The sequence below is a fragment of the Centroberyx gerrardi genome, chromosome 23, assembly GCF_048128805.1.
Source record: "Centroberyx gerrardi isolate f3 chromosome 23, fCenGer3.hap1.cur.20231027, whole genome shotgun sequence".
NCBI lineage: Eukaryota > Metazoa > Chordata > Actinopteri > Beryciformes > Berycidae > Centroberyx > Centroberyx gerrardi.
In genome coordinates this window covers 1758213-1785873 of record NC_136019.1, presented here as the reverse complement: position 1 = coordinate 1785873, position 27661 = coordinate 1758213, and the positions used below count along the sequence as shown (strand labels likewise).

The 27661-nt window shown below is 42.2% G+C and overlaps 2 protein-coding genes across 2 annotated transcripts; both read left to right on the top strand.

The window, feature by feature from the left end:
* Nucleotides 1–5049: 5049 nt before the first annotated feature.
* LOC139917343 (low affinity immunoglobulin gamma Fc region receptor III-A-like) lies at nt 5050–9550 on the top strand. The gene is made up of 7 exons (XM_078281696.1): nt 5050–5103; nt 5850–5882; nt 7390–7532; nt 7914–8037; nt 8630–8875; nt 8973–9089; nt 9411–9550. Exons 1-7 carry the CDS (start codon nt 5073–5075, stop codon nt 9470–9472), a joined length of 756 nt encoding a protein of 251 aa, XP_078137822.1. The 5' UTR covers nt 5050–5072; the 3' UTR covers nt 9473–9550.
* A 4413-nt stretch (nt 9551–13963) lies between these two features.
* LOC139917342 (arfaptin-1-like) lies at nt 13964–25746 on the top strand. The gene is made up of 9 exons (XM_078291869.1): nt 13964–14102; nt 17150–17221; nt 17330–17381; nt 20698–20794; nt 21166–21281; nt 22586–22807; nt 22943–23100; nt 23841–24015; nt 24907–25746. Exons 2-9 carry the CDS (start codon nt 17172–17174, stop codon nt 25057–25059), a joined length of 1023 nt encoding a protein of 340 aa, XP_078147995.1. The 5' UTR covers nt 13964–14102; nt 17150–17171; the 3' UTR covers nt 25060–25746.
* The last annotated feature ends 1915 nt before the right edge of the window (nt 25747–27661 follow it).

Sequence of the window (27661 nt, the reverse complement as noted above, 5' to 3'; positions counted from 1 at the left end):
AGTTTGTTAAATTAGCTTGTTAAGCTGCAGGACGGCCATGTTTGTTTATCATTTGTCTTCCAGGTTTGATTTTCTGACAGAATCGCACTCGAAAGCAGCGCTGATCAGCAGCCGACCTGGAAGTCCTGGATGTCGGATTTTCCCTGCAGCGCCTGAACGCACCATAAGAACTGAAAACACTATGGATGAGGAGAATCAGATAAAAATGACTAAATGTAAAGAGAAGCGTCAGTCTCTCTGTCTCTCTCTTCCTCTCTCTCTCTTCCTGCTACATGATGAGTCTTTAGACGTAAACGACGCAAAACTGCAGAAAATAAAAAGGAAGAAGAAGAAGAAGAGCAGGAGCCTCCATTAAAAACAAACACCAGTTCTCCGGGCAAAATGATCCGCCGTGCTCGAATAAAACGACTGAAAATCCCGTCTGTCGTCTTCTCTAGTCCGTCATCTCTCTCTCTCTCTCTCTCTCTCTAACTCTCTCTCTCTCTCTGTCTTTCTTTTTCTCTCTGTCTCTCTAACTCTCTCTCTCTAACTCTCTCTCTCTCTGTCAAAGCTGAAAAGACCAACACACACACACACACACCAGTTAAATCCCTCTCTCCTCCCTCTCTCTCTCTCTCTCTCTCTCTCCTTCTCCCCTCCTCCTTCCTGGGCGACAGGATTAAACGCCAACCCATCGGCATCATGGGAAATATGCAGATTACCGGCGTGCCAGGCGGTCGATGAGGCAGAAAGGAGAGGAAACGACTGAAAATTAAAATATCTATCTATCTATCTATCTATCTATCTATCTATCTATCTGTGTGTGTGTGTGTGTGTGTGTGTGTGTGGAAAAGCTTTCCACTGATATTACACATGTACACATCCGCTGCAGTAATCCTCTTACACACATACACACACACACACACACACTGAAACACAGACACACACTTTCTATCACTCTCTTTCTCACACACACACAGAAAGAGAGAGAGAGAAAAAAAAAAGAGAGAGAGAGAGAGAGAGAGAGAGAGAGGTTTCATGAATATATAATGAGTAACCCCCCTTCCAAAAAAAAGTCACATGTGAAATCCATCATGTGAATTCAAATTTTTTTGGACACATGTTGGTTTTCACATGTGAACACGTTGTTTTCACATTATATTCTGACATCACGTGACAGGTTTTACTTCACATGTTCTCAATCTGTTTCAATGTGGTTTTTTTTCACATGTGAACTTTTGTTTTCACATTTCCCTGCTGTTACATGTGTCAATATTTGTTTCACATGCGAAAACTTCATTTCACATCCAGAGAGATAATTCACAGGTGGAAATGTTGTTTTCACACGGGGAAATGGGGGGAAATTCCACATGTTCACACTATCGTTCACATGTGGGTTTTCACATGTGACTTTATTGTAAAAGCTTTATTAATCCAGGAAGGTTAACAACCCTCTGAACACTGAACTGACTGATGTGGACTGACTGATGTGGACTGACTGATGTGGACTGACTGATGGACTGACTGATGTGGACTGACTGATGTGGACTGACTGATGTGGACTGACTGATGGACTGACTGATGTGGACTGACTGATGTGGACTGACTGATGGACTGACTGACTGATGTGGACTGACTGATGGACTGACTGATGGACTGACTGATGTGGACTGACTGATGGACTGACTGATGTGGACTGACTGATGTGGACTGACTGATGTGGACTGACTGATGGACTGACTGATGTGGACTGACTGATGGACTGACTGACTGATGTGGACTGACTGATGGACTGACTGACTGATGTGGACTGACTGATGGACTGACTGATGAACTGACTGATGTGGACTGACTGATGGACTGACTGATGTGGACTGACTGACTGATGGACTGACTGATGTGGACTGACTGATGGACTGACTGATGTGGACTGACTGACTGATGGACTGACTGATGTGGACTGACTGACTGATGGACTGACTGATGGACTGACTGACTGGTGTGGACTGACTGATGGACTGACTGATGGACTGACTGATGGACTGACTGATGAACTGACTGATGTGGACTGACTGATGGACTGACTGATGAACTGACTGATGTGGACTGACTGATGGACTGACTGATGTGGACTGACTGACTGATGGACTGACTGATGTGGACTGACTGACTGATGGACTGACTGATGGACTGACTGACTGGTGTGGACTGACTGATGGACTGACTGATGGACTGACTGATGGACTGACTGATGTGGACTGACTGATGGACTGACTGATGGACTGACTGATGTGGACTGACTGATGGACTGACTGATGTGGACTGACTGATGGACTGACTGACTGATGGACTGACTGATGGACTGACTGATGTGGACTGACTGATGGACTGACTGATGGACTGACTGATGTGGACTGACTGATGGACTGACTGATGGATTGACTGATGGACTGACTGATGTGGACTGACTGATGGACTGACTGATGGACTGACTGATGGACTGACTGATGTGGACTGACTGATGGACTGACTGATGGACTGACTGATGGACTGACTGATGTGGACTGACTGATGGACTGACTGATGTGGACTGACTGATGGATTGACTGATGGACTGACTGATGTGGACTGACTGATGGATTGACTGATGGACTGACTGATGTGGACTGACTGATGGACTGACTGATGTGGACTGACTGATGGATTGACTGATGGACTGACTGATGTGGACTGACTGATGGACTGACTGATGGACTGACTGATGGACTGACTGATGGACTGACTGATGTGGACTGACTGATGGACTGACTGATGGACTGACTGATGGACTGACTGATGTGGACTGACTGATGTGGACTGACTGATGGATTGACTGATGTGGACTGACTGATGGATTGACTGATGGACTGACTGATGTGGACTGACTGATGGACTGACTGATGGACTGACTGATGGACTGACTGATGTGGACTGACTGATGGACTGACTGATGGACTGACTGATGTGGACTGACTGATGGATTGACTGATGGACTGACTGATGTGGACTGACTGATGGACTGACTGATGTGGACTGACTGATGGACTGACTGATGGACTGACTGATGTGGACTGACTGATGGATTGACTGATGGACTGACTGATGTGGACTGACTGATGGACTGACTGATGTGGACTGACTGATGGACTGACTGATGTGGACTGACTGATGGACTGACTGATGGACTGACTGATGTGGACTGACTGATGGACTGACTGATGGACTGACTGATGTGGACTGACTGATGGACTGACTGATGGACTGACTGATGGACTGACTGATGGACTGACTGATGTGGACTGGAACCTGGACCTTCCAGTTATAGAACGTTACTTTCCTCTGAGTGTTTTCTGGCAGCTGATTGGTCAGCTGGCAGCTGAACTCAGTCTGTGTGGAAGCTGTCCAGTTAAAACACAATCAGTCTTCTACTGTCTTCTACTGTCTTCTACTGTCTTCTACTGTCTTCTACTGTCTTCTACTGTCTTCTACTGTCTTCTTCCATGAAGAAGTTCCAGCAAGTAGAGTGAGTCAGAGGATGAAAACAGGAAGTAGATCCAGACGAGTCAGAGTCACACTGACTGATCTGAGACCAGACCAGAATAGAATAGGATAGGATAGAATAGAATAGAATAGAGTTGAACAGAACAAAACGGAATAGATCATACCAGAATAGAATAAAATAGAAACGAGTATAACAGAACAGAATAGAACACAGTAGAACCTGGCAGAACCCAGTAGAACCCAGTAGAACCCAGTAGATACACAGTATAACCCAGTAGAAACCAGAAGATACACAGTAGAACCCAGTAGAACCCAGTAGATACACAGAACCCAGAAGATATACAGTAGGACCCAGTAGATACACAGTAGAACCCAGTAGATACACAGTAGAACCCAGTAGAAACCAGAAGATACACAGTAGAACACAGTAGAATCCAGAAGATATACAGTAGAACCCAGTAGATACACAGTAGAACCCAGTAGAAACCAGAAGATACACAGTAGAACTCAGTAGAACCCAGTAGATACACAGTAGAACCCAGTAGATACACAGTAGAACCCAGTAGAACCCAGTAGATACACAGTAGAACCCAGTAGAAACCAGAAGATACACAGTAGAACACAGTAGAATCCAGAAGATATATAGTAGAACCCAGTAGATACACAGTAGAACCCAGTAGAAACCAGAAGATACACAGTAGAACCCAGTAGAACCCAGAAGATACAAAGTAGAACCCAGTAGAAACCAGAAGATACACAGTAGAACTCAGTAGAACCCAGTAGATACACAGTAGAACCCAGTAGAACCCAGTAGATACACAGTAGAACCCAGTAGATACACAGTAGAACCCAGTAGAACCCAGTAGATACACAGTAGAACCCAGTAGAATCCAGGAGATACACAGTTACTGTATAGTGGCCCTGATTGGATCCCATACTCCCTTATTAATTATTATCTGATAATCATCAGGTCCAGCATGTTTCAGTGACGAGAGGAAAACCTTCAGGTGAATGACGTTAGACTTGAAAAATAAAACATGATATATATTATATGATATAAAGTTTATAATCTAACAGGTTTGTTGTCATCTCTTACCGGGACAAGCAGCCGCTTTGTGAAATGAAAACCAGCTCTCCAGATCCAGTTAGTTTTTGGGTTTGTTTCGGGGGGAAAAGCTTTGGACAGCTGAAGTCTCACGAGAGCTGCGGCTCACTCCCGCTGCAGCGCTCCCACTGACCACAAGATGTCGCGAGAGAGAGGAAAAAAAACAGCTTCGTAAGTATAAAATACAGTATGATAGAAAAGAACACAACAGATGAATGAATGTCTCTCTCTCTCTTTCTCTTTTTGTTTCACTGTTCTCTCTTTCCATCTTTCTTTTTATTTCTTTCTCTCATTTTGTTTCCCTCTCTTTTGCTCTCACCTTCTCTCTGTCTTTCTCGCCCTTCCTTCCTTTCTCATTCTCTCATTTGGTTTCCATCTCTCTCTCTCTCTCTTTCTCTTTCTCTCTCTCTCTCTCTCTCTCTCTCTCTGTCTGTCTCTCTCAGTCAGGATGAAGGCAGCATCTCTCTGTCTTCTTCTGTGTAAGTTACATTATTATTATTATTATGACTTTTCTCTCTCCTTTCTGTATTTTTTAACCATTTCAATCCATCCTGCACATCCTGCACCTTTCTGTGTAAATCGGTTAAATGCAAAAACACATTTTCCCTATAAACTTCGACCCAAGACTGCTGCTTATCCTCTTTACCTTTTTAATATTATTTGTATTACGGCTGTCTGCTTTTTGTTTCCTCTTCGTCTTGATTTATCTGATTGACTTTAACTTAAAATGAATGACTCGACCTCTCAGTAAGATAGATTTGAGCTTTATTGCTTTTTCCATGCTCATACAGTGAATATGGACTTTTTTTTGGCCTGATTTTGATCAGTAAGTGACACCTACTGTTAGTGACTGACAACACAACAACAAACCAAATGTTGGGACTTTTTAAAGGAGAGCAGGAACTTCAATTGTTGGTTGACAGACTGGATTAACAATATTTTAGACATACTGAATGATGAACTTCAGGTAAAAATATAGATATATAGTGTTCTGGAATAGATCTCAACTGTTCATTCACAATGTTATATGTTGTTTTTCTGCACTTTTTATGTTTGCCATGATGCTGCTCTCTCTCTCTCTCTCTTAGTTCTAGCTCTCTCGCCCCTTTACTCATCTGATAACAGAGTGCAGGTTCAAGATAAGCAGAGAAGTGAGAAACTGTAAATAAAGGCTTTGTTTTTTCTCCTCTGAGTCTAACTTTCTGTCTTTCTCTTTCTGATTTAGTGCTGAATTCACTGGATTCAGGTGATGCTCGAGGTGAGCTTTATATTCATTACTGTCAGAGAGGTAACATGTAAATACTCCAGTGAACTTCAGCTGGTGATACGACAAGCACAAATGTGATTAAAAACAACTATATTTTCACAAAAGCAAATGAATTTATTTTTTTACCCAACTACTTACAATGGTGTAAACTATGAATTTACCTCTTTAGATTTATGTCAGGCTATGTAGGCGGTAAACTATTCCACAAATAAATTACATTACTGATTATTCTTTTTAAATTTCCCTACAGAATACAGCTGTGTCTCCACATGGAGGAACACTGCAGAATTGTCTGTTAGTTAATAAAGTCTAAATCTCCACCAAGCAGCTAGAAACAGAGAGCTAGCTGAACAAGCACAGATCCTGTACAGACCCACTAAAGTTACTGAAATACCACAAGGCAATAACGTTACCTACCGTTAAAGTTTGTAGATCAGCAGAAGACATGTTGCTGTTTACAAATCCTGTTACTAACATCACTGATCTTGGAGAGCTTGGAGCAAATTGTGGAATGTTAAGTTTCACTTTTGTTTTCTGTCTCCAGGAGACTGTAGGACTGAATACAAAGCTGTTGCTTTGTATTCTCTGCTCTAAATGACAAACATGACGTGATGTGACATCAGGCACATTAGAGATCGGTTTAGATTAATTTCTACACACTGAACAACTTTTGATTTTGTGCCTCTGTATGGGAAACACTGCATCTCACAGTCAAAGACGCCCTCTAGAGGCCATCTGACGAAGCGACAGATGACTGACTGACCTGAATTTGCCTCATGATTCCCTCGGCTGAGCCGTGGGAAACAGCTTGTTGTGGTGTGGCTGTAGATCCATTCAGTAACGTTCTCAGTAAAAGTGAATAGTGTGATAAGGTGGATTTGGTTACTGTGACACAGTAAACTGTCTTGTCTTTAGCCCTAGTCTCTACTCCAAAACACTGAGTTGTAGCTTGAGAAGAGTCAGCTCAGTTAACCTGAACAAACTGTTAGCTAGCTAACTAGCCGGCAAACACACTGATGTTAATGTGAACATGCTAACGCTAGCTGCTGCTAGCTACGTTAGCTAGTGTGCTAATCAGATGTGTTAGCAACAAGACAGTGATGTTAGCTGACCAGATGCTATGGTTAGCTAGCTACCAAGCTGACATTATCTAAACACTAAATCAATCAGATGGATCAGTGATGAAATGATCAGTTCAGTCAGAAACAGACAGAAATTGCTGAGGACCTCCAAGATGGCCGCCAGAGGGGGGTTACAAGCTGTCTGAACAAACTATACCTCTGGAACTGGATGCTATCTGGATGCTAACTTCTCTTTTCTCTTTATCTTGATGAAGTCTCATAAGTAAAGATTAACTGCTTTCCCCTCCCTTTTCTCTCCTCCCACATCTTTCCTACTTCCCTTCCTCACCTCCTCCTCCCTTCCTCACCTCCTCCCTCACCTCCTCCTCCCTTCCTCACCTCCTCCCTCACCTCCACCTCCTCCCTCCCTCCTCCAGTCTCTCTGTCCGTCACGCCCGACAGATCTCAGTTCTTTAAATATGACAGTTTCTCCCTGAGCTGCGAGGAAGAGGAGGAGCAGAGGGAGGAAGAGGAGGAGTCAGCTGCATGGAGAGTGATGAAGAGGATGGAGGACGGAGAGGTTTGTCTGGAAAAAACTACAAAAAGTTACTCTATATCACAGCAAATCAGTGTAAATAAAATGTACGAATATATAGTATGTCCTCAACGGGCTTCTGTACTTAAGGACACTTCAGCATTTTAGTCCTGATTCAACACCTATTTATTCGGCACAGCCTGCCTCAACATTTCATACATTTCACACACACACACACACACACAACACACACACACAAGCTGACCCTGTTTCTTGGGTTCTTCTTCTATCTTTATTCATGTCCTGTTGTTTTCAAGCATTTTGCTACAAACCTCTCTTGCTAAAATTGCATTGGCTGTTTCTGGCTTTGGTTACCCACAAGCCCCTGGTCCTCTGCTTCTGATTTCTGGACTCCGCCCCCTGCAGGTGGAGTCGTGTCGGTCGTCGACCTGCAGCATCACGGACGCCTACCCGTCCACAGACAGCGGAGTCTACTGGTGTGAAACCGGACTGGGAGAGACCAGCAACTCCGTCAACATCACCGTCACCGGTAGGCAACGCTGTTGAGGGACGCTGACTGATGCTTCATTGATCAACTGATTGATTATCGCTCAGAATGCTGCAGGCAGAAGAGATTAGAAATCATATTAGTCCCGTTTGTAGCCGCCTTGCACCGGTTTCCAGTTAGTTTGAGAATTTATTTGATTCTATTAATTACTTTTAAACAGAGGTGGGACTCGAGTCACAGTCTTAATTGCTTGATTCTTGACTTGATGCATGAATAGAAGACTTGAGACTTGACTTGACTTGGGTTCTGGTGACTTGGGACTTGACTCTGACTTGTACTTTGATGACTTGAAAAGGTTTCTAAAGTCTTGACTTGAGATCTTGTGTTTGTGTAAATGACTCAGATTGAAAGTGATGAGATTTGTTCCAGCGGACGACTGAATTTAAATTCTGTTTTCTGAATTTGTATGGAATGATTGAATTTATTGAAGTTGAAACTGATTATAGAAATCAAACTCATGATGCTCTTACCAAGTTTTTATCCTATTAAAACCATATTGCATTGAAAAGAAAAGAAAAGAAATATTTTGTTGAAAACCTCATTTTGGAGCCAAACTGTTTGTCTCCCTGTTCAGCTGGCTCTGTGATCCTGGAGAGTCCTGCCCTTCCTGTGATGGAGGGAGATGCTGTGACTCTGAAGTGTAGAAACAAGACGACTCCCTCCAACCTCCCAGCTGATTTCTATAAAGATGGCCTCCTCATCAGGACCGGCTCTACAGGAGAGATGACCATCCGCAGTGTTTCTAAATCTGACGAGGGCCTCTACAAGTGCCGTGTCTCTCACCTCGGTGATTCTCCAGAGAGCTGGCTGGCTGTGAGAGGTGAGGAGATGTTTCAGTCGTCCTCCTGGTTTCAGTTGGATGGGTCAAGGCTCTGACATCGCCATGGTAATACCTCCAGCTGCATCTCTCTCCTCAGCTCCGCCTCCAGCTGCCCTCCTGTCTGTCTCCAGACTGATATGTCATCTAGCGGTGGGAACTCCTTACCTGCTGTCCACCATCATACTGGGACTCATATACAGAGACAGGAGGAGAGGTGAGAACAGCTGCTGCACCTCCACACTGAGTTTGTCTACATGCATAATTCAATCTTTACCCGATTAAGGCGATACTCCGACTACTGAAGCTGTCATGTAAAGGCCTCTGTGTGATTATCTTAAGGTCATAACCTGGTTAACACAGCTGGATCAGAGGTCAGAGGTCACAGCACCCTGACAATAGATGGAGTAAATATTCCTGTGACCCTGAACGCATCATGGAGGAGAAGCTCCAGATGAAGAAATGAAAGACGGGGAGATTTTTTTTTTTAGTCTTTAAGCACTGTAAAAACAAAAGGAATTGTGTATTTTTTTTGCAGCTCAGCAGGCCGATGAGGTGAAGCGGACATCTGATGATGTCATCATGGAAATAGTCACCTGACCAGTGACATCACACAACAACATGGACGCTGGAGAGAGGATTTAGCACTCTCACTCTTGCTGGTTTTGCCTGTTTCATAACATTTTGTATTTGGTTTTTAATTTGTCAGATTTAAAAAAAAAAAAAAAAAAAAAGATTTTATTTGTAATTGCTGTCATTTTCTGGAGAGCACTTTGTAAACGCTCTGAAATGCATCACAAATAAAGATTATTATTAGTGCAATAGTAGTAGTACGGTTGTTTTTATTATAATAATTATAATAGTATTATCATATTTGTGTTTGCCCCAACTTTCTTGGTCATTAAAACTCTTTCCATCGTTTTGTTTTAAAGCTGCATCAAGCAATTTTCCGACCACTAGAGGGTGACAGACACAGCAACACATTTGTAAATAAACCACATAAATGCTAACAGCTAAGCTAAACGTACCTACTTTCTACCGCTGAACGTTACCTGTCCCACAGCAACAAGTGAAGAGGCAGGTAGCAAGTTTACCAGTTTAACAAGTTTACCAGTTTAACAAGTTTACAAGTTTAACAGGTTTACCAGTTTAACAGGTTTACCAGTTTAACAAGTTTACAAGTTTAACAGGTTTACAAGTTTAACAGGTTTACCAGTTTAACAGGTTTACCAGTTTAACAAGTTTACCAGTTTAAGAAGTTTACAAGTTTAACAGGTTTACCAGTTTAACAGGTTTACCAGTTTAACAGGTTTAACAGGTTTACCAGTTTAACAAGTTTACCAGTTTAACAGGTTTACCAGTTTAACAAGTTTACCAGTTTAAGAAGTTTACAAGTTTAACAGGTTTACAAGTTTAACAAGTTTACAAGTTTAACAGGTTTACCAGTTTAACAGGTTTACAAGTTTAACAGGTTTACCAGTTTAACAGGTTTACCAGTTTAACAAGTTTACCAGTTTAACAGGTTTACAAGTTTAACAAGTTTACCAGTTTAACAGGTTTACCAGTTTAACAAGTTTACAAGTTTAACAAGTTTACCAGTTTAACAGGTTTACCAGTTTAACAGGTTTACAAGTTTAACAAGTTTACCAGTTTAACAGGTTTACAAGTTTAACAGGTTTACCAGTTTAACAGGTTTACCAGTTTAACAAGTTTACCAGTTTAACAGGTTTACCAGTTTAACAAGTTTAACAGGTTTACAAGTTTAACAGGTTTACCAGTTTAACAAGTTTACCAGTTTAACAGGTTTACAAGTTTAACAGGTTTACCAGTTTAACAGGTTTACCAGTTTAACAAGTTTACAAGTTTAACAAGTTTACCAGTTTAACAGGTTTACAAGTTTAACAGGTTTACCAGTTTAACAAGTTTACCAGTTTAACAGGTTTACCAGTTTAACAAGTTTAACAGGTTTGCAAGTTTAACAGGTTTACCAGTTTAACAGGTTTACCAGTTTAACAAGTTTACCAGTTTAACAGGTTTACCAGTTTAACAAGTTTAACAGGTTTACAAGTTTAACAGGTTTACCAGTTTAACAGGTTTACCAGTTTAACAAGTTTACCAGGTTTACAAGTTTAACAGGTTTACCAGTTTAACAAGTTTACCAGTTTAATAGGTTTACAAGTTTAACAAGTTTACCAGTTTAACAAGTTTACCAGTTTAACAGGTTTACAAGTTTAACAGGTTTACCAGTTTAACAAGTTTACCAGTTTAACAGGTTTACCAGTTTAACAGGTTTACCAGTTTAACAAGTTTACCAGTTTAACAGGTTTACCAGTTTAACAAGTTTAACAGGTTTACAAGTTTAACAGGTTTACCAGTTTAACAGGTTTACCAGTTTAACAAGTTTACCAGGTTTACAAGTTTAACAGGTTTACCAGTTTAACAAGTTTACCAGTTTAATAGGTTTACAAGTTTAACAAGTTTACCAGTTTAACAAGTTTACCAGTTTAACAGGTTTACAAGTTTAACAGGTTTACCAGTTTAACAAGTTTACCAGTTTAACAGGTTTACCAGTTTAACAAGTTTACCAGTTTAACAGGTTTACCAGTTTAACAAGTTTAACAGGTTTACAAGTTTAACAGGTTTACCAGTTTAACAAGTTTACCAGTTTAACAGGTTTACAAGTTTAACAGGTTTACCAGTTTAACAGGTTTACCAGTTTAACAAGTTTACAAGTTTAACAAGTTTACCAGTTTAACAGGTTTACAAGTTTAACAGGTTTACCAGTTTAACAAGTTTACCAGTTTAACAAGTTTAACAGGTTTACCAGTTTAACAGGTTTACCAGTTTAACAAGTTTACCAGTTTAACAGGTTTACCAGTTTAACAAGTTTAACAGGTTTACAAGTTTAACAGGTTTACCAGTTTAACAGGTTTACCAGTTTAACAAGTTTACCAGTTTAACAGGTTTACAAGTTTAACAGGTTTACCAGTTTAACAGGTTTACAAGTTTAACAAGTTTACCAGTTTAACAGGTTTACCAGTTTAACAAGTTTAACAGGTTTACAAGTTTAACAGGTTTACCAGTTTAACAAGTTTACCAGTTTAATAGGTTTACAAGTTTAACAAGTTTACCAGTTTAACAAGTTTACCAGTTTAACAGGTTTACAAGTTTAACAGGTTTACCAGTTTAACAAGTTTACCAGTTTAACAGGTTTACAAGTTTCCCGAATTTCCCCAAGGGGATTAATAAAGTGATATTTTATCTTAACAAGTTTACTAGTTTAACAAGTTTACCAGTTTAACAAGTTTACCAGTTTAACAGGTTTACAAGTTTAACAAGTTTACCAGTTTAACAGGTTTACAAGTTTAACAAGTTTACCAGTTTAACAAGTTTACCAGTTTAACAAGTTTACTAGTTTAACAAATTTACCAGTTTAACAAGTTTACCAGTTTAACTAGTTTACTCACTTTATCGTTTATCTCATTATGTCTCAGTGAAATCTACATAACACACATTAGCTTCAGGATTGGTTGGAAGGTCTGACATCACTCGCTGAAGGTTTAATGTATTTTATGTCTCTGTATATTCAGTTTATTCAGACTTTGTGTTGAACTTGAACTAAAGCTGAACTTATTTCTTCAGTCATTTCTTCGCTGGTATAAATAGCATAAACACTTTTTGTTTTTTGGCTGGTAGGTGGAAGCGCCCCTCCGTTTCCATGGCAGCAGGCCTGACAGGAAGTGGAGGTGGGTGAGGTGTGAGGTTGGCTTCAGGCTGTGATTGGGTGGAGGACTTTGTGTTCATCTGAAGGGCAAATGAGATCAGACTAACGACACAAACCCTGACCCTTCATCAGCTGAGGTGTTCTGAACGCTGCAGGCAGCACTTCCTGTTTGACAGGAAGCTGCACTGTGTTTAGAAGAAACCCTGCTGCTGTTTCCTCTCTCTCTCTCTCTCTCTCTCTCTGCCTCTCTCTCTCTCTCACTGCCTCTCTCTCTCTCTCTCTCTCTCTGTCTCTCTCTCTCTCTCTCTCTCTCTCTCTCTCTCTCTGTCTCTCTCTCTCTCTCTCTCTCTGTCTCTCTCTGCCTCTCTCTCTCGCTCTCTGTCTCTCTGTCTCTCTCTCCCTCCCTCTCTCTCTCTCTCTCTCCGTCTCTCTCTCTCTCTCTCTGTCTCTCTCTCTCTCTCTCTCTCTCAGTATAGTATTAGGATTCTTCAGTGTAATAAATGCATTAAAATGTGAAAGTGTTCATGTAGTCAAATCTCACCAATCTGTCAAAGATTAACATGGATTTTCCCTCTGACCTTTGTCTCACCTAGTGCTATTGACATTTTGTACATTTTAACGAACCACTAAACCCTTAAATTAACTTTAAATACACATTAATTCACATAAACCCACCACTTAATGCAAAATCCCCTTAAAATCAATTAAACCTGTAACAGTGTCACTTACTTTTGGATTACTGATTACAGGACTGTGTGTGTGTGTGTGTGTGTGTGTGTGTGTGTGTGTGTGTGTGTGTGTGCCTTTATCAAGTTCACCTTTAATCCCAGTTAGAATGAACTGCAACACTAAGTTTTCAATTGAAACACACTCAAAGAAAAGAAAAACAACAGTATTTCTATCAGAAATAACTGCTGCAATATGTTTATATTATAAAAAAAATTGCTATTGTATTCTTCATTTTTTTGTATTTTTTATATATATTTATTAATAAAATAAAACATATTTTAATTTCATTTTAAGAACTCTACGACTGAAGTTAAGATTTAAAATGCTTTTTAACTGTATTCAATTCATTTTTAACACTTGACATCTTGATGTGTTGTGTGTGTGTGTGTGTGTGTGTGTGTGTGTGTGTGTGTGTGTGTGCGCGCGCGCGTGTGTGTGTGTGTGCGTGTGTGCATGCATGCGTGTTTGTGTAACTGAACTGGTTTCGCCACCCTGGTCAGCCCGTTCGGGCGGGGTGATTTCCCGCAGCCCGATAGCCCCGCCCCGCCGGTGAACACGGCGACACAAAACGAGCGGCTTCCGTAGTAAACCGGCCAGAAAACACTTCCGGGTGTGAACTCTGAGTTTTTCCTGTTGAACTTCAGTCCGGTTTGATTTCGGTGAAAAAGTTTGTTTAACATGACGAATTAAACTGAGGAGAGAAAGAAGGAAGAGAAACTGAAGGAGGGAAGAGAAGAGGAAGAGAAGAAGAAGAGGAGTTTGGTTTTTAGTCTGAAGGTAAAAAAAAACTCGGAAAAAAAACTCTTCAAACTGTTTTCTCTCTGTGTGTTGTGAAGCAACCAGGCAGCAAAACATTTTATTCTGCTTTTAATATGCAGAAATAGTTTTTACTCAACCTGTTTACATGCAGAAATGGACTTTATCGACCTTTTTAAATGCATAAATACAGTAAATTTACCTTTTAATATTCAGAAATGGAGTTCACCACATTTTGATATGAAGAAATAGTTTCTACCCACCTTTTTATGGGCAGAAATAGAGTTTATCTTCCTTATTATATACAGAGACAAAGCTTATCTGCCTTTTTATATGCAGTAATAAAGTTTATCCGCCTTTTTATATGCAGAAACAGAGTCGATCCTCCTTTTCTCATGTGCAGAGTGGAGTTTACTCCCTGGTTTATTTGCAGAAGTGCTTTATCTTCCCTTTCATCTGCAGAAACACACTTTACTGTAGAGATGACTTCCCTTTTCTCTGCAGATAGATTCACCTCACCAGCCTGTGGACGTGCTGAGAGTTTCTATAAACCTCTACCTGCCAAATCCACCTTACAGTCAGTAATAATAATAATAATATTAATAATAACTTTATTTGTATAGCACCTTCCATACAAAATGAGCCCAAAGTGCTTCAAAAATATAATAAAAACAAAAAAATACAAAGCTGAGCAGTTAACAGTAATAAAATATTTGGAACAAATAAAAGTCCAAGGAGGACAAAAGTAAGTATAAAAACATAAAAGGGTATAAGAACATAAAATAAACTCGCCCAGCCCTAGTATATGTATATAGGCGCTGTGTGTTTATTGTCAATAAAAGTTGTGAGGAAACACTTTATGACTTTATTACAGCAGGGAGCGGCAACGTTGCTGACAATCAGAGAGCAAAACTTTAAATGAAGATCATATTTTCATAATATCCCTATAGGGACTCATAGTGTGTAGTGAGTTTATAATATAATCACCTTTTAATACTGAATATGTAGTAATACTCCTGTAGGATCTGCAGCTGTCACAGGATCGCTGCGGTGTTGTTCTGTGTGTTTTAGTTCTACATTTACACACCAGTCACCAGTCTGAACCTGACTGAATGTTTCTCATTCTCTTAAAGACATTTTGATCTAAAGGCTTCTACTTAAATGCTTGAAATGTGTTTCTTAGACAAATATAAATAGTGAAGTTGATCCTATGTATGAATTTCTTTCCAAAGCCTTTTTGCCTTTCCATCAAGGCAAAGGGCGGCTGCTTTAAAGAATCTAAAATATAAGATAGTTTTGATTTGTTTAACACTTTTTTGGTCGCTGCATAATTCCATTTGTGTTATTTCATAGTTTCGATGTCTTTACTGTTATTCTAAAATGTGGAAAATAGTAAAAATAAAGACAAATGTGGTGTGTCCAAACTTTTGACCGGCAGTGTTTCAACCTGCTGAGTGACTCAGCATGATGGTGATGAAAGGGATTTCCTGATGCAACACAACTGAGCAATGTCGCCTGCAACAGGAACAGGGATTGCCGACTGTTAGTGCTGAAACCGTCTGTCGTTAGTTGATTAATCGTTTCAGTCGTTTATCAGTAAAAACACCAAATATGTTCTTGGTTAAGATTTGCTGCTTTTCTCAGTTTCATCTCATTATTAAATGAGTACTTTTGTTTTTTTGGCTGCTGGTCAGACTGAGGATGAAATCTGAAGAATCACTTTGGATTCTGGGAACTTCTGATTTGTCATTATTTTTTACATTTTATAGACTCAACAATTAATTGAAAAAATAATACATGAATCGATAATTACAATAACTGTTAGTTGCAGCCCTGCTGACTGTAGAGAACATAGAAGGCTGAATGAGGAACAAATGTATCATGGAGAATTAACGTTGTTGGTTATGACTGTTGGGGAAATCGTCTGTTTTCATGCAGCGAGGCCTTGATGTTTTCTTTCATTTATTTGTGTAGTTTGATTGCAGAAGGCTTTGTGTTTTTCTTCTTTACATAACTCTGTGGGTGAAGTCAGACTCTGCATGGATCTGATGCATTTTAATCTTGCAGCAGCATGCAGTGCAGGACTCCGGACACTAGGCGGCGCTCACTGACAGGAACATCAGGCTTCACATAGAAACAGCAGAAGGGCCGCGCTGTGTTTTACAGTTACAGATTTACAAAATATCATGTCTTTCAAAGGACCAAGTCTGTCAAATCAATCAATCAATCAATCAATAAATTGCAATTAAATAAATGCACAGAGAAAAGGGGGAAATAAATGAATAAATAAAAAGAAAAATGGGGAATAAATCAATAAAAGTCTAAATAAATTGGAAAATGAATAAATATATGAAAAAGTAAATAATTCATCCAATCAATAAATTAATTAATTCCTGCCTTAGATGAGGTAAATATGTATTTTTTTTATTACAAATTGATTGATTGATATGACAGACCTTCACTCTTTAGCTGTATGTTATCAGATTTCAGTCTGCTTCTTCAGCACCAGATGGCACTGTTCACCCCCCATACCTCTCACCCCCTTCAACTCATCAACACATTTTCCATCTGCTCTGAAATGACAATCCACAAAATAAAATAAAATAAAAACAAGTTAAGTTGTTGGTTTCATCCTGAACGATCCAGCGAGTTTCCTGTAGCAGCCGATGGTGAAACATGTAATAAAATACTTTTAACAGGTTGAATATGTAATAAAAGCTGTTCATACAATATAAAATAACATCGTCAGACTCATATTGTTTTAATAAAACCAGTTACACCTTTATATTATAGTAATAATTACTGCTAAATGTAATAATGTATTACAGGAATCAGGAAGAACATTATTACAGGTTTTATTCCATTTTCGACTCATTTAGAAGGACATTTTATTAAATTTGCAAGTTAATTACACAGTCAGATATTACAGAAACAGAGTTCAGTTCCCTGTGCAGAGCAAGGCACCGACACTGGCAGGGTGGAGGGTTTGAATCCCACTGGCATCTGCCGTGGTTAAACTACAGTGTACGGACCGGAGCTGAAGGCTGTTTTCTGTTATGTGTATAAAGGAGGAAGAGGAGGAGGAGCAGGATGATGATGGAGGAGGAGGAGGAGGAGCAGAGAGGAGGAGCCGGCATCCCGTCCAGAGAGGAGGAGGAGGAGCAGAGAGGAGGAGCCGGCATCCCGTCCAGAGAGGAGGAGGAGGAGGAGGAGGAGGAGCAGAGAGGAGGAGCCAGCATCCCGTCCAGAGAGGAGGAGGAGGAGGAGGGGTCAGAGGTCACAGAGGTCACTCCTCCCAGGGTGAGACGACATGAAATGGAGGATTATTTATCTATAGACCTTCTTCACCAACATGGCTTCTTAACATTGCTGCCAATGGAGAGAACCGATCTAGAACCTGAGGAAGAACGTCGGCCATGTTGGAGAGAAAGCTCTGTCATTCTGGCCTTTGCTTCTGCTTTATTTGACTGAATCCAGCAGGTTTCAATATAAATGAATTTTCAAAACAAATGTTACTGTTACACAAAACTCATTCTTGAATCTTAATTAATCAGAGGAAGGCTGACTGGACACCAGGATCTGTTCCAGCTCCACGTTCAAAACCTTTCTCCACATCAGACCTGGGAGCGGCCCAGATAGTTCTCTAACAGATAGTTCCTCCATGCTTCACATGGAGGAACTATCTGTTAGAGAACTGTGTGTTAGTTAATAAAGTGTAAATCTGTAGAAGCAGCTAGAAGCAGAGAGCAGCTGAGTCAGCTTGTTGTGGTGTGGCTGTAGATCCATTCAGTAACGTTCTCAGTAAAAGTGAATAGTGTGATAAGGTGGATTTGGTTACTGTGACACAGTAAACTGTCTTGTCTTTAGCCCTAGTCTCTACTCCAAAACACTCTGAGTTGTAGCTTGAGAAGAGTCAGCTCAGTTAACCTGAACAAACTGTTAGCTAGCTAACTAGCCGGCAAACACACTGATGTTAATGTGAACATGCTAACGCTAGCTGCTACTAGCTACGTTAGCTAGTGTGCTAATCAGATGTGTTAACAACAAGACAGTGATGTTAGCTGACCAGATGCTATGGTTAGCTAGCTAACAAGCTGACATTATCTAAACACTAAATCAATCAGATGGATCAGTGATGAAATGATCAGTTCAGTCAGAAACAGACAGAAATTAACCGTCTGATCAGTTCTGTTGAGATGGAGAAGTTGTACGTTTAGAAACACAGCTGTTAGCATAAAGTCATTCATTCTCACTCTTTCACAGTGTTAGCAGCCACATCCTCCTCCTCTCTCTCAGTGGAGCATCAGTGATTGACTGATTGAGTCTATTATCAGTATGCTATACAGATCTAACTGACAGCTGGTTGATTCATACGCTCTCAATAGATATTTCTCACACAGATGTTATGCAACGTATTAAATGAAAGAAAGGGAACAGTGTGCAACAGCTAGCTAACAACTGGAACAATGTTATCAGTTCAGCTTAGCAACCTGCTGTAAACACTGACACGGCTGCAATGGATGGGAATCATTGTGTGTGTGTGTGTGTGTGTGTGATAAGGCGTCCATTGTTGCGGCTAACAGAGCGATTGTCTGACTGTCAGGCCAGGTGACGGGCGTGCTCGTAGTGATGATGTCATCAGCTGGTGACTCACCTGTACCTGGAGCTAGCCAGCCAGCGTTTACATCCCTCGCCTTCTTCTAAGCGTTCTCTCTCTCTCTCTCTCTCTCTCTTCTTCTTCTTCTTCTTCTTCTTCTTCTTCTTCTGTCTTCCCCAGCCGGTCTGGAATTTGAACCTGCAACCCTCGAAGACCTGCTGCTTTAGCGTTTAGCCTAAAACCGGATCGCACCGGCTAAATTCACCTGTGATGTTCAATGCATCCCAGTTCTTTTTGTGATGAATAATGTTGTAATTTATTTATTTTTCGGTGAAGCCACTTTCCCTCAACTTGCCTCCTCTACTTCTACTGCAGTCAGAGATTTCCTACGTTTCCCAGAATGCCTTTCAACAGCCTCCAGATAAGGAGCATGAACTTTCAGCTGCGGGTTTTTACGTGTCGGTTGAGAGGGAGATAACGATAACAGAGCGAGAGTTTTTTCAGTCTAGAAAAAGTGAGAGTCGCCCCTTAATCAAACTCTCAACCTGTCTCTCTCCTGCAGTGCATGCTGGTCTCTCTCCTGCTCCTGTGGGTGGAGAAACTGGTCTCTCTTCTTCTTCTACGATGGATTTCTCCCTGTATGATTGTTGAACGTCTCTCGGTGCAAAATGGCGGCTCTAGAAAGAAGAAGCCCTCGCTCTTTGATTCTGAGGGACTGACACCAAAACCTGACGCTTACCGCTGAGGTTTTACATCCTGAAACATTTTCTCATATCAAACTGCACTGGAGCTGTTTTTTAAGAGTATTAAAGTGTTTTTAGGTGGATTTTCCCTTTAAGTGCACGATTTGAACCAGCGACCTTCTTGTCACAAGTCAGCTTCTGTAACCTTTGAAAAGAGTATGGTTAGGTGTGTGTGTGTGTGTGTGTGTGTGTGTGCGTCACTACATGCCTTGCTGTCTCTTCGATGCGACACAACAACTTTGAGCTGAATTCCTCCAGACCAACCCCCCCTCCACAGGTGGTGTGTGTGTGTGTGTGTGTGTGTGTGTGTGTGTGTGTGAGAGTGTGTCCCTCCTCCTCCATGTTTTTATTTTTCCAGGAAGTGATGTTCAGTGTTCAGGGAATGTTATGAAGGTTTTTAGGAACTGGACTTATGACAGCAGGAGTTCACACACACACACACACACACACAGGTTAACAGTGACCAGTGTGAGATTCCCTGTCTGTAATCTGTCTTAACTGGAGATGACAGTAGTGTGTGTGTGTGTGTGTGTGTGTGTGTGAACTCCTGCCGTCGTTACGTCTCATCTGTGTCAGGTGACCATTTCCTGTCTTGAGTGTTCCAGTGACCTTTGACCCCCGGCCAATGACAGGAGAGCGAGGAGGCAGTGGGGAACTATCGTCTCCATGACAACCTGACTCACCTTATGATCTGTAGGGGGGGGGGGGGGGGGGGCAGGGGGGGCGGGATTCAGATTTTTGATTGGCTCCTGAGAGTTGTGGTTCCCACGGTGATCGGGGGGAGGAGGGGGTTTGGTTCCTGTTATTTCTTCCTCTAACTCTTCTCCATCATCATGATCATTCTCAGATCAAGGGGAATATTAACTCCCATCTGTTGTCAGGGTGACAACTGTGACCTCTGACCTTTGACCTCCTTACAGTCGGCTGCTTGTAACGTTGGTGATCCAGGAGTCAAAGCTAATGAGATGTGGGAAATTCCATCTTGCTGCAAGGAAAAATGTGACAGATCGGTCCTTTAAGTCAGAAACTCGGTCAGATTTCTAAACGCTCATGTGACGTCACATCACCATGGAGACAAACACTGTAGACTCTACACAGCTTCACAGCTTTGGGTGTTGACGGGTTCGGGAACAAGTGCGTTCCCTTCCCCCCCTCCCCACCCAGACCGTCCCAGCCGGTCTGGGGATTTGAACCAGCAAACCTTCCAGTCACAAACCTGCTGTTCCCGAGACATGAGAGAGATTTGACGGTCTTCTTCATGTGGTTTTCTTTACAGGAAGCAAACAGGAACTGGAACCACTCCAACGACGTTGTCACTTCCTGTCCGACCGAGGCCAGCCCAGAGATCGCCACGGAAACGGAACAGAGTGAAGGTGAAGCACCGGCAATAGAGAAGAGTGGAGTAGAGTCATCACCTTTTATTTATAGAGCAATTATCAAAACAGTCACAAAAAGTTGGAGCTATAAATAAAAAATGAACAAACAAGAAATAAGAATAAAATAAACGGAAAAAACAAGCAAATGTACAGATAATTAAAACATCACGTCATTAACAGAGAGTAGAACAGAGTAGAGTAGAATAAAAAACAACTGAACAATAGAATGTGATTTATTCTGCGTTGCCCATGTGCTTCTAATATCAGACAATCTGTCAATACATCAACCAATTCAGTGTCTCTGTTGGGATTTTTTTTTAAGTTTACACTGTCATGGTAACTCATCGTTGACCTTTGACCCCCTCCAGACCCAGCAGTGACCCCTCAGAAACCAGGAAGTGGGCCGGTGGTCATCCGCGGCAACAAGAACCTGGCCAGCGAGAAGCTGGAGAGAGTCCGCAAGTGGAGCATCTCTACGTATAAGGTGAGAGAGAGAGAGAGAGAGAGAGAGAGCATCTCTACGTATAAGGTGAGAGAGAGAGAGCATCAGTACGTATAAGGTGAGAGAGAGAGAGCATCTCTACGTATAGGGTGAGAGAGAGAGAGAGAGAGAGAGAGCATCACTACGTATAAGGTGAGAGAGAGAGAGAGAGCATCTCTACGTATAAGGTGAGAGAGAGAGAGAGAGAGAGAGAGCATCACTACGTATAAGGTGAGAGAGAGAGAGAGAGAGAGAGAGAGCATCACTACGTATAAGGTGAGAGAGAGAGAGAGAGAGAGAGCATCACTACGTATAAGGTGAGAGAGAGAGCATCACTACGTATAAGGTGAGCGAGAGAGAGAGAGAGAGCATCACTACGTATAAGGTGAGAGAGAGAGAGAGAGAGAGAGCATCACTACGTATAAGGTGAGAGAGAGAGCATCTCTACATATAAGGTGAGAGAGAGAGAGAGCATCACTACGTATAAGGTGAGAGAGAGAGAGAGAGAGCATCACTACGTATAAGGTGAGAGAGAGAGCATCACTACATATAAGCAGAGAGAGATTAGCGATAGAACTTTTGATTTAATATATTTATATTTACCACACTACATTACCCAGCATCCCTTCGACACAAACCAGGCACAACTTCCTGGTTTGAAATGTTAACTTTCCGTAGGAAGCTAACATGTTGGTGACAAGACGAGACGTAGCTTAGCTTGCTAGTAAACCTGCTAGCTAACATCGAACCATACAAATGTTATAGCTAGTCATAGTTCTGGTGTTTGGCTTGTGAACACTGTCAGCAGGAAAAAAGTGCAATAATTTTACGCTTTTAGGCTACATGTAGAAATATAATTCTGTAGCTGCACTATAAGAACACAATCTTTTTTCAACATTCATTTATATTTGTCTCAGAAACACATTTCAAGCATTTAAGCAGAAGCCTTTAGATCAAAATGGCTTTAAGAGAATGAAAAACATCGTACGTTCAATCAGGCGGGTCCAGACTGTTGACTGGTAGTGTCGGTAGCTAGCTAGTAGCTTAGCTAGTAAGCTAACTAACTTCCCTGCTAAATTCAACCAGTCGTTGTGGTTGTTATTCCTGAGATCGTTAGCTAAATTGATAACTGTTAGGTTTATCTGAAGTCTTCACTTATGAGCTGAAGTAACACTATAGTTTTATATATTTGCCAATCTTCTGGGTAGAGTTTCCAACCCTCAAAATGGCTGCTGTGTGAATAAGGTCAGTCGTTGAGGTTGTGTCATAGCCTTTAACAGGAAGTCCCCCCCCCCCCCCCCCCGCAGTGCACCAGGCAGGTTCTGTCAGAGAAGATGGGTCGTGGTTCTCGCACGGTGGATCTGGACCTGGAGCCTCGTCTGGAGCTGCTGCTGGACGACCGCCGGCGCTACGACCAGGTGACCAAGCTGACCCAGACGCTGGCCAATCAGCTGGCTCAGGTCACGATTACCCAGAAGACCCTGGGGGACGCCTTCGCCGATCTGAGCCTCAAAACACCAACACTGCATGTGAGTCCCAAGAATACTACTCCTACTACTTCTGCTGCTATTGCTACTGCTACTAATACCTCTCTGTTGCCTTTGACACCAAAATATACAGATTATTTCCCCTTTTCAGACTGTTTTCCTTGATCTGTCCCTCAGGTGGAGTTTGGTCTGAACGCAGAGGCCCAGAGGTTTCTGTCGAAGAGCGGCGAGACTCTGACGACAGCCGTTAACTCCTTCACCACCGACATGAACACCCTGATCAATAAAACCATCGAGGACACCTTGATCAACGTCAAGCAGTACGAGGCCGCCAGGTGGGTGGAGCACACACCGTCTCTTAGTCGTATTGAGCCTGGATCCCAAAGTGAGTCACTACATTTGATGTTCATTTCCAAAAAGCTATACTGGATATCCATTTTCCCCCCCAAGAAAACCCCAAAAGATTTTTACCTGAACATGATGTGTCGAATCTAGAGGATCCAGTCTGTACGAGTGTCTCATTGAGTCAACCAAGGACTAAGTTCCCGACTCTACAAACCCACAGAACTTTATTTTAAATTCTAGTCCGGATGCCAAGGTTTCCAAAGACACCAAACATGTCAGGCTGAATTACAGGGAAATGTGGAGAAAATGAAGCACAAGACATCTAGATTTTCTTCCATTTGATGTAATGGAGCAGCGACTTGGGTTTGAATATTTCAGTCACTATAACCAGCTGTAGGAACAAGCAGAAACAGAATATGGATGTGACGATGTCGTACAGTGTGGAAAACAAGTTTTTTCCTCAGGTTGAAGCTACTTAAGGGGTGCGAGTTGTTCATTTAGTCAATCAAGGACCTGAGTTACCTCCTGTCCTTTTTATAAGAGCAGTTGTCACTTTTGTCAGGTTGGTATTTCTGTTTGAAGGAGATCTCTTTGGAACTAAACTCTTCATTTACACTTTGTATCCCTCGTTTACTCCAGTTGTTGCCTTTATTTCTAGCAGTTACCTGTCCATGACCGTGGAAACTTTGAGTTCAAGTCTCTCTCTCTCTCTCTCCATGTCTCTCTCTAGGATCGAGTACGATGCGTACCGCTGCGACCTGGAGGAGCTGAACCTGGGCCCTCGGGACAACAACACCCTGCCCAAACTGGAACAGGCCCAGAGAACCTTCCAGAACCAGAGGGAGAAGTACCAGAAGACCAGAGACGACCTGTCCGTCAAACTCAAGCTGCTGGAGGAGAACAAGGTGAGAGGGAGGAGAGGGAGGGAGGGAGGGATTTAGGCAGTCGCCAGTAACAGAGAGAGCAAGAGGTTAAAGGCCCTAGCTAACCTGAAGTCAGTTAAGGGATTAACATTGTTGAAAATCAAAATGGAGCACAGAAAGTTGGCAATTGCTCTGCTTGCTGTTGAAGAAGAGGATGAGGATTTAAAGTTCAAGTTACTCACTCCTCCAGGTGCTGCTAATTGTTTTTTGGGCCTTATTTTTGCAGTTCAGCCACCTACACTACCAACATTTACACACTTCCCATTCATTTTCTATGTAAGCGGCAGTGCAATGCATTCTGGTAGCGATGCAGAATGCCTCGCGCTTCTCAAAACTCCTAAACCTCATGAACACACGTTTAAACTAGCCATTATAGATCTAAAATGAATCTAGATCCAGCAGCTGCACGGCCGATTTCTGACATCAAATATTTTCAGAAACAGATTTCAGTGGACTGTTGAAATACGAGAAAGCTTCCGAACAAGCCGCCAAGTTTTTCAGAAACTGAAACCAAGGACCGCCCAGCGAGCGGTGCGTTCGTCCAATCGGCTGCAGCCTTCGGTCCGTGTCAGATGAACGTAACGAGGCTGCAAACCATCCAGCTTCTACACAACTACTGTTTGTCCCAAGTTTGAAATAAACCCAGGAAGACGTTACATTGGGTGTTAATATTTGGGAGGAATTTGTGTTTATGTTTCAGGGAAAGGGAAGCACTTGTCAATCATCTATCAGGACTCCGCCTACGTTATTTCAGTGGCCCGCCCATCAAGCGGCCAATATTGGGAAGCAGCGTAATCCCTCCCTGTCCAATGACGACCCGGTGAAAATGTACCATAAGTCTCTCTCTCTCTCTCTCTCTCTCTCTCTCTCCAGGTGAAGGTCCTCAACTCCCAGCTGCTGTTGCTCCACAGCGCCGCCGCGTCCCACAGCTCCTCCTGTCATCAATTCCTGCAGCGGAACCTCCGGCAGGCAGCAGAACTCGCCCATCCCAGCCTGGACGCCCCGTCCTGGCTGGAGGACAGCTGACCTGCAGGCAACAACAAACCCCCCCCCCCCAAAAGAAAATACACCTGAGCTATCATAGATGGATGGCGGTGCGTTTGGGAAAAAGGCAATTGATCATTTTCAGCATTTGAAATGTTTGGATGACTGTAGGTTTGAGATTTTAGCTAGGTAGGTAGGTAGGTAGGTTATTTATGCCAGAGGGGAATTTAATTTGGGAGTTTGGAATGGGTTTCATGGGTCCTGAGGTCTTTATTCAGGACTGGAAAAGTCTGGAAAAGGGAGTTTGACCAGTTCCAGGTCTTGAAGTGTTTGGACGACTGGGTGTCTTCTAGATAAATAGATGGGAAGGAAGGAAGGTAGTTGATTTATACCAGAGGGAAATTCAATATTTTTAGTTTTGAATGGGTCTCCTTGGCCCTGGAGTTCTTATTCAGGTCTGGAAAGTATTGGATGGGGAAATTTTATCACTTCCAAGTCTTGAAATGTTTGGGAATTGCATGAAAAGAGAACTAGTTTCTCTAGAAAAGTATGGAAAGGGAGTTTGATCTTTTCTTGAAATGTTTGGACGGCTGTGTGTCTTTAAAATTTTAGATAGATAATTCGTTTCTTTAATTAACCTGAAGAGAAATAAATATTGTGGGTTTTGAATGGGTTTCATGGGCCCTGAGGTTCTTATGCAAGTCTGGAAAAGTCTGGGAAAGTCTAGAAAATCCTGGGAAGGGGAAGTAAATTCTTTGCAGATGCCAAAATGTTTAGGGACTTGGCGTAGAAAGTCTGGATAAATTATTGAATAAGGAAGTTCATCATTCCCAGGTCTTGAAATGTTTGGGACTAAAGGTCTCTCTCTCTCTCTCTCTCTCTCTCTCTCTCTCTCTCTCTCTCTCTCTCTCTCTCTCTCTCTCTCTCTCTCTCTCTCTCTCATAGCAAGTACACACACACACACATATATACTGCATCTACACACACACACCCTGTTTCAATCACCGACTTATGACCTACTTAACAGGGACACACACTCACACAAAACACACACATATGTACCCAGATCCACCTCAATCACTTCCAATTTATGCCCTACATAGCAAGGACACACACACACACACACACACACACCTAGAGGTTGGGGCCTCTGTGTCGCTGTGGGTCTAATCCTCTGTGAGGGCCGCTAAGCCTTTCTTTGAACTTTAAAACCCTCGGCCACCGCAGATCTGACTTCACTGGGACTGAAACTGCCTTAATATCAGGGTTGGAAAATAACTTGAGCGTCCGTTGGCCACAGTGACCGGTGCAAACCAAAATACACCAGCCAACTAGATGTTCAGGATAGAGTCGGACTCCAAATGATGGTCGGTTGCCTGTAGAATAAACTAAGATTTACCAGAACTTGTCTGGTGGCTGCTGGTCAGTTCCCGCTCTGCTTCACACGGTCAGAAACTCAAGAAACCAGCTGAGGTTCCACTTGAGTACGTTCAGTTTCTACGACCTAAGAAACATTGGACGATGTTGACCACGTTTGCGTTGTCTCCTTGTTTGTCGGTCCGGAAAAGTTGGCGCAAAGTCTTTTCTTTGAACTTTAAAACCCTCGGCCACCTCAGATCTGACTTCACTGGAGCTAGAACTGCCTTCACGCCATTGTAGGAAAATAGCATGAGCGTCCGTTAGCCACAGTGACCGGTACATCCTAAAATAGTCCAGCCAACTAGATGTTCAGGACTCCAAATGATGGTTCGTTACCTGTAAACTCAGATTTACCAGCACTTATGCGGTGGCTGCTGGTCAGTTCCCGCTCTGCTTCACACTCAGAAACTCAAGAAACCAGCTGAGTTTCCAGTTGAGTCCGTTCAGTTTCTACGACCAAAGAAACATTGGACGATGTTGACCATGGTTGCCTTGGTTTCCTTGTTCTTGATCTTTTGGGCAACTTCACCCATCAGTTCTGTAGCTGCATCATCATCAGGCACTAAGCCTTTCTTTGAACTTTCAAACCCACGGTGACCGGTACATCCCAAAATACACCAGCCAACTAGATATCTAGGACTCCAAACAATGGTTGGGTACCTGTAGACTAACTTGCCAGCCACTTTCACTGTTTTCCCAGCCAGCTAGAGGTTTAGGGCTCCAATTGATGGTTGGGTACCTGCCCAAGTGTCTGCTAGAGTAAAGATTTACCAGTACTTGTCTGGTCATTTCCCGCTTTGGATCACACTGTGAGAAACTCAAGAAACCGGTCCAGTTTCCAGTTAAGTCCGTTCAGCTTCTATGACCAAAGAAAGTTGGCCCATGTTGACCACAGTTGCCTTGTTTACTTGTTTGACGGCCCAGAAAAGTCAGCTGCAGCTGATCTTTTTGGGCAACTTCACCCATCAGTTCTGTAGCTGCAACCTCATCGGGCGCTTTGAACAATCAGCCACCAACTCCCACCGCAAATACGACTTCAATGGGACTAAAACTGTGTTCACAACAGAGTAGGAAAATAACGTGAGCGTCGGTTAGCCACAGTGACCGATACACCCTAAAATACTCCAGCAAACTGGATGTTCAGGAGAGAATAGGACTCCAAACAATGGTTGGTTACCTGTAGACTAACTTACCAGCCACTTTCACTATTTTACCAGCCAACTAG